The sequence below is a fragment of the Schistocerca cancellata genome, chromosome 8, assembly GCF_023864275.1.
Source record: "Schistocerca cancellata isolate TAMUIC-IGC-003103 chromosome 8, iqSchCanc2.1, whole genome shotgun sequence".
NCBI classification, from domain to species: domain Eukaryota; kingdom Metazoa; phylum Arthropoda; class Insecta; order Orthoptera; family Acrididae; genus Schistocerca; species Schistocerca cancellata.
In genome coordinates, this window is record NC_064633.1 from 55,916,269 (window position 1) to 55,932,819 (window position 16,551).

Here is a 16,551-nt window from a genome sequence, read left to right on the forward strand (position 1 = left end):
ATCACTCGTGGACAGAGCGGTATATTTACTATTAATGAACTGTAATAATCGTTTACAACTGAAGTATTTGATTATTCACACAATGACTCATCAATATTTCAGAAACAGGTGCCGAAAAGACAGTGCTGCACCAGCGTGTAGCTGCCATGTATTGAAGAACAGATGAACAGCTTAGGAAGTGCAGTATAGTGACAGGAACACTGAATACAGTCGCCATCGGGGCGTGCTCAAAAGTGAATTTATTATATAAAACGGACTTTATTAACGTTCTCCATATTTATTACTCATGACTACGTATTTGTTTCTCAACATAGTCACCCTGGCGACAAACACATTTCTCCCAATGAGAGATGCGGTTTCTTACACCGTCACTGTAGAATGTCTCATTTTGTTCACGGAGCCACAACCTCACTTCTGCTTGAACCGCTCCATCGATATGTCAGAGGTCTTCTTTAAGTTTTGGAAACAGAAGAAAATCGATGGGACCAAGTCTGAACTGTATGGAGAATCTGTGACAGTGAACTAAAGGCGACTGATTGTTGCAGATGTCGCAGCACTTATGTGTGTTCTCACATTGTCATTATGAAAGAGAGGGTGCTCCAATTGTTGACGATCTTTTCGAATTCGAAACTCGATAAGAGCACGTTGTTTCTCATGCTTATAGTTACGTTGCACATTGCCATGTGGATTGTTAACAACGTTTGTTTTATTTAAAAAGCTTTAAGAGTTTTCGCATCAAAAAATTCGGAGTTTAACGTTTCCCTAGTATATTGTTTCGTCTGTGGAGACAAGACAGTAAAAATCACATGGATTCTTAGTACACATAACATTAACTGAAGTTCTGACAGAAAGCTTCAAAATATATATTCTCTACATATGTGTTCAACAAAGACATGAAGCTATTCATAATACAGAAGACGACCTATTCATAATACAGAAGACGACGATAAGATTGAAAACCGAATGCACTGTGCAAATCAGCTTCCACCTTACGAGAAACGACTTGAGCCGTTGTGATGCCACGCGCATGAGTACCACGTTACATTAAGAATCAGTGCAATTCCTGGGGGTATTTTGGTCCCATCATTACAACTACAAGGAAACGAGTGTTTTCTTTTATTTTTTCACCACACGCGTTTCGTTTTATTGAGGTAAAGCATCATCAGCAGCTTGTAGTTAAAGATATTTACAGCCTGATTTGTTTTTAAGATAAAAAACGAGTTCGTTAACAATCTGTTGGATTTTACTTAGGGATATTCTTGCCTGATTTCTCGTCTACATCACGAAATGCCTTCTACTAGCACGTCTTTGGTGTCTTTCTTCATTATACACATGCTTTAAGCCTAATTTTCCGTTGTTTTGCAGAACTATGCATTTCTTACGTTTCACACAGCACACTTTTTCGTACACCACTGTTTATTGATTATTTATATACTTTGAAGTGTGCATTGTCCTAAGTAGTGTTGCCAACATTGCTCTACCATTAGTTTGTCTTTGACCTATACTTTTTTAGTTACTTGTATGTGTGTTATTCTAGTTATTTAAGTTTCTATATAATTATATACTGTACAAGAGTAATGAAGGAATAGGGATTGAGTGTTAATTAATAGATTGGGTAGGGAGAAGTAAAGACGACTGGACATAAGTGCACAGTAGTGTGATGGAGAGTGAGTGGGAGGGACGGTAAGAAGCAAGAAGTGAAATGAAATTGGGGCGGGAGGGGGAGGGGTGGTTTAGGTGGGAGAGGGTGATGGATGGGAAACACTTTTTCCTTTTTCATATATTTTCTATTGTATTAAATAGCGTCTGGTTCCCAATATTTATTTGATCATTGAGGAACTGTTTATTTTGTGTTAATGCTTTGTGTGTGTGGAAATTTTCTTTATTTTCTTTGAAGGGGAGGAATGGTGTCTGTCTTTACTGATTCTTATGATGTTCATATCCTTTTCAATATTGCTTGGATTGTGATAATCCTGTTTTAATTGATCTGCTAATGTGTTTAAATACTCTGATGAGTTCTTTATATCCTGTGTTGAATGTCCTGCCAGTCATTAGAGTGTATATATTTTCACAATCCCTGGAAGTGAGGTGACAGTTGTCAGATTGTTGGTATCTGTCTCGTTTTGATTTCAGTTTTGGGATGTGCTTTAGCATTGAGTTTTTTGATTTGTAAGCAATGTTTATGCCTTGACTTTTGAATGTGTTACTTACTTCATTATTAAATTGTTGTGGCAGGCCACTACATGTCATTTTTTGTGGCAGTGTAGGTTGTATTTGTTGGTATGGTTTGGTTAGTTTTCTTCATTATTTGTGTCTTTGCTTTTATATTTAGTTTGTCTACCATTGTTTCTTTGTGTTCATTTTTAATGCTATTTGTTTTATAACAGCCAGCTCTTTTTTGTAATTAAAAATTGTTATGGGGATCCTGTTCAGTCTGTTTAACTTGTATCTGATTGCAGCCTGTTTCTGATTCTGTGGGTGGTATGAGGCTGCATTCTGAAGGTGTCACTTGTTGTGGGTTTTCTGTACATGTCAAATGTGTGCTTGTTATTGTCTTTTCTTATGGTGATGTGTAGCAAAATTTGTGAGTTCTCTTGAACTTCTTCTACAGTGAACTTTGTTTTTGTATACAGTATTTATGTCTTTGTGTAGTTGGTGTATTCTATTTCTACATTCATCTTCCATGGATATTTTGTCATTCACGTACTTGTAACAATAGATGATGTAGATTTTCTTTGTTATTATGTCTTAAAATATTAATTTTTCTATATGGTTCACAAAAATGTTGGCTAATGTTCCTGAAATAGGTGAACGCATGGGACAACCTCCTTCTTGTGTGTAGTATTCTTAACTGGATTCAAAATAATTTTGTTGTGTTACTAACTGTATGAACTTTATTGTTTCATCTGTGTGTTCATGAGATAGCTGGTCGTGTGTTTTCAGGTTTTCTTCAATTAGTTTTATAGTTTTGTTAACAGGGTGTAACTGTACATACTTTCTACATCAAAGAGAGCAGTGTTGCTATGCCAGGGATTTTAATGTGTCTTACATGTTGTACTAGCTGAGAAATATTTCTTATTGGTCTATCATTTTTTAGTTTATAGTATTGGGTGAGCTGTGTCTGCATGTGTTTTGATAGTAGGTATGTGATATCTGCTCTGAAATTCACTATCGGAGGGACAGGATCATTTTCTATATGGACCTTTGGTTGATACCGCATTTTGGAGGCTTGAGTAATTTTTTGTACAAGTCTCTGTTTATCGCGGTTCGTAAATGTATGCTCTATGCTTTTGAGTGTGTTTTTAACATGTGTTTGAAATCTATTAGCTGGGTTCCGTTTTAATATTTTTATGTTTACATAAATTTATCTAGGTTTCGGTTGGGATAACCCAACCTTCTTCAGAATAAAAAGAACTACGATATGTCCATTTAGGTAAACATTCCAACTGAGGCTGTTGTTAATTTAAAATTAATTTTTCTGATGAGTTCATGAGGATAACATTATTACCGTTTTTCAGATTTTATTATTGTGATGTTTCCTGATTGCAGTCTTTCCTTTGTTTCGTCAGAATTATTTTTCTATTTTCTTGTTCCCTTTTTTTAATTTGTGTTGCTATGTTTTTAATTTCTTCTTTTACTAATTGCCTAGTTGGCACTGCAAGTTCTGTACGCGGGGTGATCCGAAACAAATGGGCAAATCTATACATGACACGACTAAAATTACAAATTGGGATTTTTGTTAATGGAAAAGTAATTGGAAGAGCACACCCAAAATTTCAAACACTACAAGCCTCCGAACGGGCTCGCGCCGACAATGGAACACACAGTGCCATACAGTGTCCTTTCAGATTTACGGTGCCACGTGGCCCCGACAACTGCCAGAGTTTCTCATCAGCTGGAGACCCGATCAGAACATGAAAGATGCAAAGATTCTTCAACGGTGCAACAATCATATAATTCAAAGAGTTTGCTCGACTAATCGAAAGCTGACCGTTGGATGTCCGAGTAGAATATTGCGAAAACTATTTCGCTATTTTATAAAGAAAAAAAGGCAATAACGTATGCACAATTTATCTAGTAACTCTCTAGATTTATGTTTGTTCTTTCTTGAAAGTACGTTCAGTCTAAATTTTGTTTCGTGTCCATGGACAGAGCTGTTTGTGCCGTAGTTAGCAACGTTATTGTTCGTGCGCAAAATTGATCCGTAAATATACTGACAAGGTTTGGTTAAAATGCTCAGTGTTTCAACAGAGATCAGCTAAGATTTTTGAGTATAATTCTCATGGCCCTTTACTGTAGTTTGAAAACTGAGTTCATGTTTACTGTATCATTTTCCAGAAACGAATTCCATGGCGAAGAATCGAGTGCAGTTATGACCAATACGTAACTAAAGACACTGGCTGTTACACAATGATGACAGGACTCTAAGGACATAACATTCTGATGACACTCGTTGCAGGTACCTTTGTGTGCTTCGCATAGAGGTGTACAAATTCCCCTTGCAGCCTGCTTGCCCCTAGCTCCTCTGCTAGAACTGCAGTGGCCGAAAAGAGCGTCGAAATGTGTGCTAAGGACATGAGACCATTTAGCAGTATAGAGAGAGAAGGATTTCATGGTAACCCGCAAACGATGTCAAAAACTTTTGTAAGGTACTCTATTCCATGTACTGTCCGAAATATTATGTAGACAGTGATGTTCCTCTTGATGCTCAAGTGTGCAAAATTTCTTCAAGATCGGAATAAAACTGTAGGTTGGTGTAGAAGTGTGTAAGTAAAGTACCCTCCGCCTTGCACCATTCATAATTTTAAGCAGACAGCGCGCTTCATTCTGTTTTGAATATCAAGTGTGCCAAATTTCATCGAGATCGGAAAAAAAACGTAAAATTTGTTGAATTCCGTTAGGTAAAGTAACCTCTGCCATGCACAATACGAAATTTTATGTAGGCTGTGACCTTCCTCTTGGTTTCAAGGTATAGTATGCAAAGTTTCATCAAGATTGTATGGAATACAAACACACGGACACAATGAAAACGCACTTTCAGTTTTTCTCAAATTTTCCAATTTTTCGGTCGATTTTCCAAAAATTTTATTTCATAAAAACCTTGTCCTGAGAATTACGAACACAGCAAAAAACAAAAACAAAAATTAGCCAAATTGGTCCAGCCGTTCTCGAGTTATCAACACAACGCTTATCAACACATTTGGCAATTCATTTTTCTTTATACAGATAATAAGCCCAAAATATACACGTAAAGGAAGAATGTACAAATAAAACCCAATATTTTTTGACCTGCCGTTCTGTTCTGCCCGTTCTGCCCGTTCTGTTGACAATGCGTGGCGGCCTGCCCGCCTGGCCACCGGGCAAGCATGGGCGGGTTAAAAGCGGAACATGGACACCACTGGCTTCGCACCGCTTCAGCTGTACTTGGCACTGGACCGGCTGACATAACTGCGCCGCAATAAACGCCTGCAGAGAGTCGTGGTCAGAGTTTGTTGTGGTTCGCAGGCGAACGTGTACCGCTTCTCGCTGAGCTGGCCGCGCATCCTGCCCACCGGGGACACCGACAATGTCAACCAGGCGGGGATCGACCACTACAATGACGTCATCGACGAACTGCTGGCCAACGGCATCCAACCCATGGTGAGTGCGCGCTGGGCTCAGCTCCAGGCGAGCTGTTCCACTTCCTCCTTCGACGAAAATATTACCGTTTCTTGAATATAATAACAAAAATTCCTTCCTCGCTCTCTCTAAATCTGAACATGCAATCTTTCCACATCCGTTATCTCGTCCCTACTTTATTTACAGCATTCTGGATGGTGTAACTCAGCTTGAACATATAATACATAGCTTCTGGTCTAGGGGCTAGCGTTGCTGTCTCTGGATCACGTGGTCCCAGGTTTGATTCCTGGCCGGGGGGCTGGGTGTTTATGTTGTCCTCATCATTTCATCATCATCATTAGTGAGAGTGACTAGACTGGATTGGGAAAAGAAAAAGGAGTGTGTAAAGATTGGGATGACAGCGAAGTTGAGCGCCTCACAAACCAATCTTCATCATCATATAATAGCTTCAAGCTTTATGTGATGGTTGAAATAGTGTCAGCAACATCAATTATTTTTCAGCTCACCACTACAATGAGCAAAATCTGATAGAACGTGCGAGCGTGCTTCCGGCATATGTCCATTCGTCACGGCTGCTACCAGAAAAGAAAGGGACGAATATCAACCTTTTGTTTTCCTTCCGAGTCGGCACCGGAGATATATTTGCTCAAATGAGAACTGAATCAAAATCAAGAAAGCGTGGACGAAACAACAATAAAGCAAAGGCTACATCACAAGCACAAAGCTACTGACTGCGTATTGTTGTAACCGGGTGAGGTGTGGGAAATGGCATCTTTCACAGGGATACCAACTTGACACAATATTTTACGGAGAAAGAAAGCACGCTTGCAAGATAGCCCCAGCAACCGATACCGCCCGAATCTTTGGGTTCTAATTTGATTGTATGAAGTGCAGCTATTAAACTACAGCTATCAACAACTCACCGGTCGTTTGTCACTTGCTCCGGCCCACTTCACTCGCCTAATGGCCGAGCGCCAAGTTCCGTACCGGTAGGGGAGGGGGGGGTAGGGGAGGGGGGAGTGAGAGGTACATGAAATGCTGTTTTTACATTCGGTACATGCTTTGTTCATTGTGTCAAAGTGCGCCATTTAGAACCCGCAGCTGGCGTCAGAGATCGCTATGCCTTGAACATTCTTGTTCAAATGTTCAAATGTGTGTGAAATCTTATGTCACTTAACTACTAAGGTCATCAGTCCCTAAGCTTACACACTACTTAACGTAAATTATCCTAAAGACAAACATACACATCCATGCCCGAGGGAGGAATCGAACCTCCGCCGGGATCAGCCGTACAGTCCATGACTGGAGCGCCTGAGACCGCACGGCTAATCCCGGACGGCTTTTAACATTCTTATCTTGCGATGCACAAATGAGGTACAAATGAATGAAAAGAATGAGTGTGTCCTTAAATAAGTTGTGTAGCTCAATTTAATCATTAATATTGCAGTTTTGGTTTATTTTCTTTCGAATTTAAAGCCGGTACTGTTGAAGTGAAGTACGTTTGCAGGAACAGACCTGTTCTTCAACATGACTGGCATGATAACACTGTAAACGGGAAATAATTAATATCATTTCGTAATAATTGTTCAGTTACTTGGGTTTATTCATTTTGATTCGGAGGTGCATATATAGCTGCAGAATATAAATATGAGAGTACTGTTAAAATAATATTGAATGTATATGTGCCTCAGTTTGACATATTACGTACTCACATATGACTTACTATTTTTCTTGTTGAGTATCATGTGTTCTGGAGCAAGATTTGAAAACACGCTGGGCACCTCCCGCCTCTGCCTTCCTCTCCATCAACATTCAGCGAATAGGAGGGCTCTGGTTGTCACTCTGCCGTACGGTACTTCGGCATGCGGGCAGTGGGCGGCTGCTACAGGACGCAGTGAGGAACAAATAACCGGTGCGCGCCACGTTTAAAATCTGTATATTCAGGATGTCGTAACGCCCTGCTGTCGCAATTACGGCTCAGATTTTCGCACAGGATCGATTGCTGGGGCTGAAATCTTGCAAGTATGCTTTCATTACCTTACAATATTACATCAAGTTGCTGATGTTTCATTGTCAGATATTAAAATCCACGTCCGCCTAGTTAGCTGAGTGATTCCCATGCAGCGGGTCAGACTTCAATTCCCGGCGGGGTTGGACAAGTAACCGTAACATGTGGCACAATTGGAGATATCCCACACCATGAAATTGGCAGTGGTTTTCAGAGAAATAGCGCGACTTCAATGGACTGGTCTTTCTCTGAAGGTCGCCTGAATAATTTATTTTATACAGCAGTTGATCCATATGCCAATTCCCTTCATTAAAAGGCGATGGCTCAAAAAACGTTGCGGCACAATTTGGGAACTTCCCAAAAGGTGCAAAGATGCTGGACACGAATAATCAGCGCACTTACAGAAGCAAAGTTGACACCGCTGAACGGTTTCTGTTGATTCCTATGGGTTGACGACATTTTGAACGATTCCAAGAATCAAACAGTGTGTTTCTAGAATTTTGCATAGAGTTCCTCTCCATGAATGGGAGCCGCTTCGCTGCACAACCATAAGGGCAATTTTCGCGGAAGTGAAATGTGAATAGTAAGAGTGACACTATGCTTGCTTCACATACTTTGGACATAAACGGCAACTGAAGGACTAAGTATTCCTTTCGTAAAACAGGAGACAGCCGCCCATGCCAACAATATTCCCCGCCATTTCAATTACTCATAAATATGTTAGAAATATGTTCATTCCAGCGCTGTTCATTTCTTGCTGTGTTTACTTTGCCTGCGTCTGTAGGTGTGTTCGACGCACGTTGGAAACAGAACAACACGATACACACCTTTAGACACTTGTCACACGAGATTTACGGCTGTGAAGCATTTTGAAGTTAGTATCGTCGCTGAAATCAACGATCAATAGCTTTTACCACTTTTTAGAGAAACAGATTTTAGTGAAACGAAGTGATCGTGAGGCACTGTTGGCCGGGAAGCCCCGTTCGGGGAAGCTCGGCTGCCAGGTGCAAGCCTTATTGCACGTGACGCCACGTGGGGTACTTGCGCGTCGGTGATGATCAACACACAGTCTAGGGGTGGAGAAAATCTCATCGGTGTCCACTTTGTTTCTGTAAGTGCGCTGATTATTCGTGTCCAGCATCTTCGCACCTTTTGGGAAGTTCCCAAATTGTGCCGCAACGTTTTTTGAGCCATCGCCTTTTAATGAAGGGAATTGGCATATGGATCATCTGCTGTATAAAATAAATTATTCAGGCGACCTTCAGAGAAAGACCAGTCCCTTAAAGTCGCGCTATTTCTCTGAAAACCACTGCCAATTTCATGGTGAGGGATACCTCCAATTGTGCCACATGTTACGGTTACTTCTTACTATGTTCGCGCGCTGTAATTAGTATTTGTAAATGGTTCAAATGGTTCTGAGCACTATGGGACTGAACATCTGAGGTCATCAGTCCCCTAGAACCACTTAAACCTAACTAACCTAAGGACATCACACACATCCATGCCCGAGGCAGGATTCGAACCTGCGACCGGAGCAGTCACGCGGTTCCGGACTGAAGTGCCTAGAACCGCACGGCCACCGCGGCCGGCTTAGTATTTGTAGATTTAGAAAAAAATTTCTTTTGGTGTTGATTGGTATACGCTCTTTGGAACATTAAAGATGCCAGATATAAAATAACGGGATTAAAAACATATCTAAAACTTGTACAGAATACAGAGTGGAGTTACATGAGGCGATGGACAAAAAGGAAGCAGTAATTCAGAACGGAGTGAGACAACTTTATAATCTGTGTCCCCTGTTATTCAATCAGTACACTGAGCAGACAGTGATGAAAACCAAGGAATAATTTAAAAGACGAATTAAAGTTCGAGAAAACGAAATAAAGCTTAAAGGCTTATTCATAGCATTGTAATTCTTTGGGAGACAGCGAAATACGTGGAAGATCAGTTGAATAGGTAATGTCTTTAAAAGAGATTGTGAGAGGAACATCAACAAAAGTAAAATATAGATAATGAAGTACAACTGAATTAAATCTTGATGCCCAGGGAATTTCATTAGGGAATCGGACACTAGCAGAAGAATTTTTCTGTATGGGCAGTCAACGAATATAAATTGGAGTGTTGAAAAGTCTTTTTGAAAGTATTTGGCTCTAAGTGAAACGTCGATGATAAATGTACGTACAACATGACCACAACGGTTTCCTATTTGTTCCGTCTTTTGGTACGAGAAATCTGCCCTCAGTGAGTGCGTCCAAGTATTCTTTCATATAATTTGTCGATACGTAAATGAAACACGGTGCTCATAAGTAGTCAAAAGCTTGTATTCATTTGGTAACACGTCGGAACTTAATCACTCACATATTTCAGATACACTGTGTGTCACTTTTGCTTATGTAAGGTGGATCCTCATCAGTACACCACAATCGATATTATTTTGAATAGTACGATGTAATGGCGAATCTGCGTTCCCAGAAGCGGCGGAGACAGATCTTCTGACGGAATGGATGGGGACGCAGGAAGGAGAAGAGGAGAAGAGGATAAATAGGGGAGAGAATGCCTCACCGATGCAGATGTAATTATAGAGGCGCCATAGCTCAATGAAGAAGGAAGGATAATGCAATACGGAGCAGAGTTGCAGAACGAACCCTAATAAGTTTTGCCGCAGCTGAGTTGTGTCAACCACGAAGAGGTAAAGGTGGAATAACTGAACGCTTACCACGAACACGAGTGCAGTACTTTGACCAGAGTAACTTCACAAATGTGTCCGGTTTCGTGGAAGGTACGAGGGGTATCTGTAATGAACTTCTGCCCCGGAATAATCTACAGGATAGAAACACTCTCTAGCTACACCATTATGTAATTTAATGCAGTATCTATTATATCACTCCTTTGGGTCCTTGCGAGTGAACTGAAGGTGACACAATGTATTCTACTTCAAAATAGCTCCTACTATCTCTCACATAAATGAATAAAATTAATGAGAGGTGAAAGAATGGTATCTTCTCGAATAAAAGAAGACATTCAAGATAATTTATTACAAAAAATAAGCATGACATTGGACATGAATGGGTATAAACAAAATTGATTTCATTAAAGCTCTTCTTTAATGGTATGTACTGATGTACGGTTGACAAAGCTGGTTTGACAACTACGCGTCCAATACTAAATAAGGGTAAAGCCTTTAACGAAAACTACCTAGTTTGACAGTGATTGTGAAATGCAAAGCTGCAAGCTACCGCGAAGTGCGTAAACTGGACAACAACTGTTGCTGTTCAAAATGGCTCTCAGCACTATGGGACTTAACATCTCATGTCATCAGTACCCTAGACTTAGAACTACTTAAACCTAAGTAACCTAAGAACATCACACGCATCCATGCCCGAGGCAAGATTCGAACCTGCGACCGTAGCAGCAGCGCGTTCCGGACTGAAGCGCCTTGCAACGCCCGCAGAACAGGTGATTAGGATTCTGGAAAGGACCAAATAAGCCTGGGGTCAGTTTCACCTTAAAACTGTAATTCATTGTAATTTAATAACACAAATGGTTCAAATGGCTCTGAGCACTATGGGACTTAACATCTAAGGTCATCAGTCCCCTAGAACTTAGAACTACTTAAACCTAACTAACCTAAGGACAGCACAAAACACCCAGCCATCACGAGGCAGAGAAAATCCCTGACCCCGCCGGGAATCGAACCCGGGAACCCGGGCGTGGGAAGCGAGAACGCTACCGCACGACCACGAGATGCGGGCTTTAATAACACATTTACAACCAAAGCGGCACATAGCCGAACCCTTACAACCACGAGTTTCAACATGCAAAACTTTCACGGCTGAAGGCCTCCAAACAAGAAATCTTAAAAATCAACAAGATAAAAAATCAGTTAAAATAGCAAATAAAATAATTAAAATATATATGATATCACAGATAGGCTGGAAAGCCTCACGGCAAAAGTAGATGAAACAAACACATGCAAGGTGCAATACAAGCGGCTGAGGGCCACAATAAAATCTGAAAATTTTAAAATATATTACCATAATCTTTTAAAGCAGAAGGCCGCAATGTTTTTGCTTCAAGGATTCAAGAATAAGGTTTTAAGTGGCTTAAGGCCCAGAATTGATTTTCCTAAATTCAAAATTACATAAGGTCCAGTAAAAACGAGAATCTTCAAATCATTGGCTGGTAAATTATAAACAAACAAACACCGGTGAGGAAGACAGTAAAGACAACAGCACTCAGAAGCCTCCAGGGAGTCGGTCTGCCCATTCACTTAGATTAGACACTTGTCCGTCGGAACCCAACCAACGGACAGCCGCGGACCGACCGACAAACGAGTTGCTTGCCAGCAATTGGTACATGAGAATTCAAACACAAAATGTTACGGGCGTGATTATTCACAGTCAAATATGTATATGTATTAAGCTGTCAAAATACACAACGTGTTGGACAGCGACAACAGGTGAGGAAAGGAGACTGCCTTAAATTACGTTAGTCGCCAGGGGAGGTAACCGGAACACTAACGGCTACAAGGCAGGAAATTCCGCTGGTGCACTTAAATTGCAGTCAACCAATATATTAATTCCACCACATGGCGGCTAAATTTCAGCAATACAAACGCTCGGTGTTGTTCACACGAAAACCTCTCCAACAGCGAACCACCGAAACAAACCACACAACACGAATGGACGTGACTCGGGTACGTAAAACACCACTCAACTTTGGCGTCCTGGGTCGGTGAGCTGCGAAGCTCGTAGCGATCGGACAGCTCGACACACGCTCCGACACTGCGCAGATACCGGCAGTGGACCCAGCCGACTGCACCGAGCGGAGATATCCTCCCTGGTCCGCGCCAACCGACCTACTGCCTGCTGGTCCGCGACTGCTGCCCCGTCGCGACCGCACTGCTGGTGCGTCTCCCATCACTTCCAGACACACGACGGCGGAAATACTGGCTCAGACCCAGCCATGCCACTGGCTAAACGACATCGCTGCACCAGGAAAGGACCGACCCAAGTTCCACAATATGGTAACTGAAGGGGCCCAGAAGCTCTCGGAGAACCAGTTACACATCGCCCGATGAAACGACCGATCTCTCAGAGGCAGTACGCCGGCAACATTTAAAATAACTTGGCGAAGGATATAACGCCAACTACACACACAACCTGACAAACAGTTGCCCGAAGACATGAGCGATACCCAACAGTAACTAAGCACACACGAAGGCAAAATCCGGATGCGCGCACACACACACACACACACACACACACACACACACACACACACACAAGAAGCGTCGCCCAGTAGGGCGACCGACCGACGGTCCACCAAGACCGTGGCCCGGCTCAAGTGATGCGTGACGCAATGGTCGGGCGAGCCATGTCGACGCAGACCTCACTGCTGCTCCAACCTGACTGCACTAGCGCCGCATTGCAACTCCCCGACTGGCAGGTCCAGACTGCGCTCCAGACACGTTCCAACTGACTGGCAGACCCAAACTCGCGACCCGAACTGGCTTACGACGGACAACGACCGGGAAGTAATAGCAGTCTAGCAAAGATAGTACGAGAGGGGATATATGGATACGCGGTGCTAACGCCGGTCAGGCAAAGCAGCAACTCAGTGACAGTAGTAATTTAAATTAACGTAGTGAGGTGGAAGTACGTTAAAAACAGGATGTAAAATACACGATGGCGGGAACAGGAGCCACGCACGCTCACGCCTAGGAACGCTCGGCCACAGCGGCCGGTAACTTATGCTGTTTGGAAGAGCACGCAGTGGGCTGTGAAAGTTAAAGTTTCCTAATGCGCCGGAGCTGAGAAAATCCCAACATACGCCTGCAGGAATCTGCAGTCCCCGTGTGTCGAGTCGAACGGCTGACCTCCGTCTGCTTGTGCCGTCGCACGCACGTCCCCATAGCCAACTCAAAAATAGGCTCAGACTCACCATCACCCGACTCTCTGATCAGACTGTCGTGGTTCAAACACGATTGCCTCTTATGTCTCCTCTCCGTTTCTCTACAATCATTTCTAAAATCACTCCACGTGGAGTAATGTCTAAAGGTTGAAACAACCAAGAAAAATGTTGCAGCGAGCTAATGTAACAATGCTCTCCGGTGTCAGAAATTATGTTCCTCCTATACTATCTCCTTCCACGGCACAGAACAGTCACTAACCGGTACCTGTTATGACGCCAATCGAGACGCCGTCTCTCCGCCAGCGCTGGAAGCAGCGCGGTACGGGTGGCCGGGTGGTTCAAAAAAACGCGTGGGCTGTCCCGGCTACATTGTATCCCGCCTCTTGTCATGCTGGCCCGTTTCAACAACCGAGGCGAAATTTTTTCACGAGCTTAGCAGTTGCCGACGTTGCAGGAAGGGCCACAGGAAAATAGTTGGATACCTGTAGAATGTGAAGAATGCGCTTTCCTCAGTAAGGAACTATTATCAGGGCTCTGGTCGGTCCCGACTCTGCTAAATAAGTTGTGAAACACTCTGCCGCGAGCCCCTCGGACAGTGTGCTGTGGCCCACAAGGAGTAGTTCTGCGCCCGCGGCTGCTCGGGCAGCGACCGCCAGAGAGCCTTCCTGCGCGTGGAAACACTGACGGAGGATCCCAAGTCCGGTCGTCATAACTGCGAACCCGTCCTTTCCTCGTTCCCCGAACTGACCACAGTAAAGCGGCCTTCATGCCGTCTATGCCCGCTTTGTTCCGCCTCGCCCAGTGGCAACCAGCAAGTGTCCAACAAAACAATAACTCAATCCCACCACCTCAAAATCACTCTGTGCAATTAGCTGCCAATGAACTCGTTACTCACCCACTGTCAATCGTCTACAACTAACATCATATCGGTCAGTGTGGCATCCTAGGTCGATACAATTGGCCCTAACCGCACATGTCCGCATGGACTGGATAAATAAAGCGAAACAGAGGCGAATCCAAAGGACTTGCTGCATTTCAACTTCTTTGTCGTCAGCGTATGTGCGAAAGAAAATCAGGGAATGGCCTCCTAGGTATAAAAGAGCAAATCTTGACCCTTTTAATCGTTTTTAAATTTATTTAATTCCAAGTGAAATTTTGAAACCAGTACCACGTTCATCCCCGCCATTCAAGAACTCATTTTAAATGTAAATTGTTTTGTGACTTGTAGAGAGATACATTGTTTGTTTTATCTTATTCCAGGTATAATGCTGCTGAAATCATCCTCTGAGGCTCTTTCCACTGCCACAGAAAGAAATATGTAGTTCAGTTTTCAAAAAAATTATAATTCGCAAGCTACCATGGCCATTCAGGAAGTGAGGAACGATCGATCGCGAAATGGAAACCGCTGTGAAAATCCGACGAGGTTTTTCACAGACGTTTTGGGCACTGTCTGTAATATCCCATCGATCGCATCAAGACGCTCTTTTCAGTTGTGAGCGCACTGTGAGAAAGTAAAGGTGCCTGCCTAGAACAACAATGTCTCCTGCCAAGTAGGAGGCCCGCTGAGAGTCTTCGCCTTAGTGAATGCAGCCCGCCTAACACAACTGCCACACACTTCCTCCTTCGTGACAATTTTCAGGCACACTCTCCAAGGGCAGTGAAGACACTTCTGCAGCCTTTTCGATGGGAAGTGTTCGATCACCCACAACACAGCCCTAATTGGCTCGTCCTGAGTATCATCTCTGTTCACATGAAACGCTGGATACGAAGACAACACTTGGACGCAGGCTACCCGCTATAGACCAGCGTAGAGAATTATCGGAAAGCAAAGGTGGCTGTGTTAACTGCATACATTACAATTATAACAGAACCACATACCTGAAACGTGGATTGAGATTTATAAAACCATATGGACATAATGACACACGAGCAGACCATCTGATAAAAATCATAGTCACAACCAATAAAAATAATAAAATAATAATAAAAAACTGCTCCCATGGTCGTTCTTTCCATAAAATATAAAACCGAAGTCACCAGATAAAACTACCACTGCTCGCTTAACACCGGAAGGCGAACTGTGGTACTTTTATCTGGTGACTTCAGTTTTATATTTTATGGAAAGAACGACCATGAGAACAGTTTCTGCATTATTTTTTAATTATTTTTTATTATTTTTTATGGTTGTGACTGTGATTTTTATCAGATGGTCTGCCTCATGTGCCATGATGTCCGTATGGTTTTATAACTGTTAATCCACGTTTCAAATATGTGGTTCTGTAATAATTCTAATGTACAATACCGGCCATTAAAATTGCTACACCACGAAGATGACGCGCTACAGACGTGAAATTTAACCAACAGGAAGAAGCTACTGTGAAACGCAAATGATTAGCTTTTCAGAGCATTCACACAAGGTTGGCGCCGGTGGCGACACCTACAACGTGCTGACATGAGGAAAGTTCCCAACCGATTTCTCATATACAAACAGCAGTTGACCGGCGTTGCCTGGTGAAACGCTGTTGTGATGCCTCGTGTAAGGAGGAGAAATGCTTACCATCACGTTTCCGACTATGGTAAAGGTCGGATTGTAGCCCATAACGATTGCGGTTTATCTATCGCGACGTTGCTGCTCGCGTTGGTCGAGATCCAATGACTGTTAGCAGAATATGGAATCGGTGGGTTCAGGAGAGTAATACGGAACGCCGTGCTGGATCCCAACGGCCTCTTATCCGCATGGCTGTAACGGATCGTGCAGCCACGTCTCCATCCCTGAGTCAACAGATGGGGACGTTGCAAGGCAACAACCATCTGCACGAACAGTTTGACGACGTCTGCAGCAGCATGGACTATCAGCTCCGAGGCCATGGCTGCGGTTACCCTTGACGCTGCATCACAGACAGGAGCGCCTGCGATGGTGTACTCAACGACGATCCTGGGTGCACGAATGGCAAAACGGGATTTTTTCGGATGAACCCAGGTTCTGTTTACAGCATCATGATGGTCGCATC

General features: G+C 42.9%; 1 protein-coding gene across 1 annotated transcript in view; it reads left to right on the plus strand.

Moving 5' to 3' along the window:
• LOC126095338 (myrosinase 1-like) overlaps positions 1-16,551 on the plus strand; it is a 162,808-nt gene that overhangs the window by 62,936 nt on the left and 83,321 nt on the right. Inside the window, exon 3 of the mRNA XM_049910143.1 lies at positions 5,506-5,640. Coding sequence (XP_049766100.1) covers positions 5,506-5,640 — 135 coding nt within the window. The remainder of the gene's footprint in view (positions 1-5,505; positions 5,641-16,551) is intronic.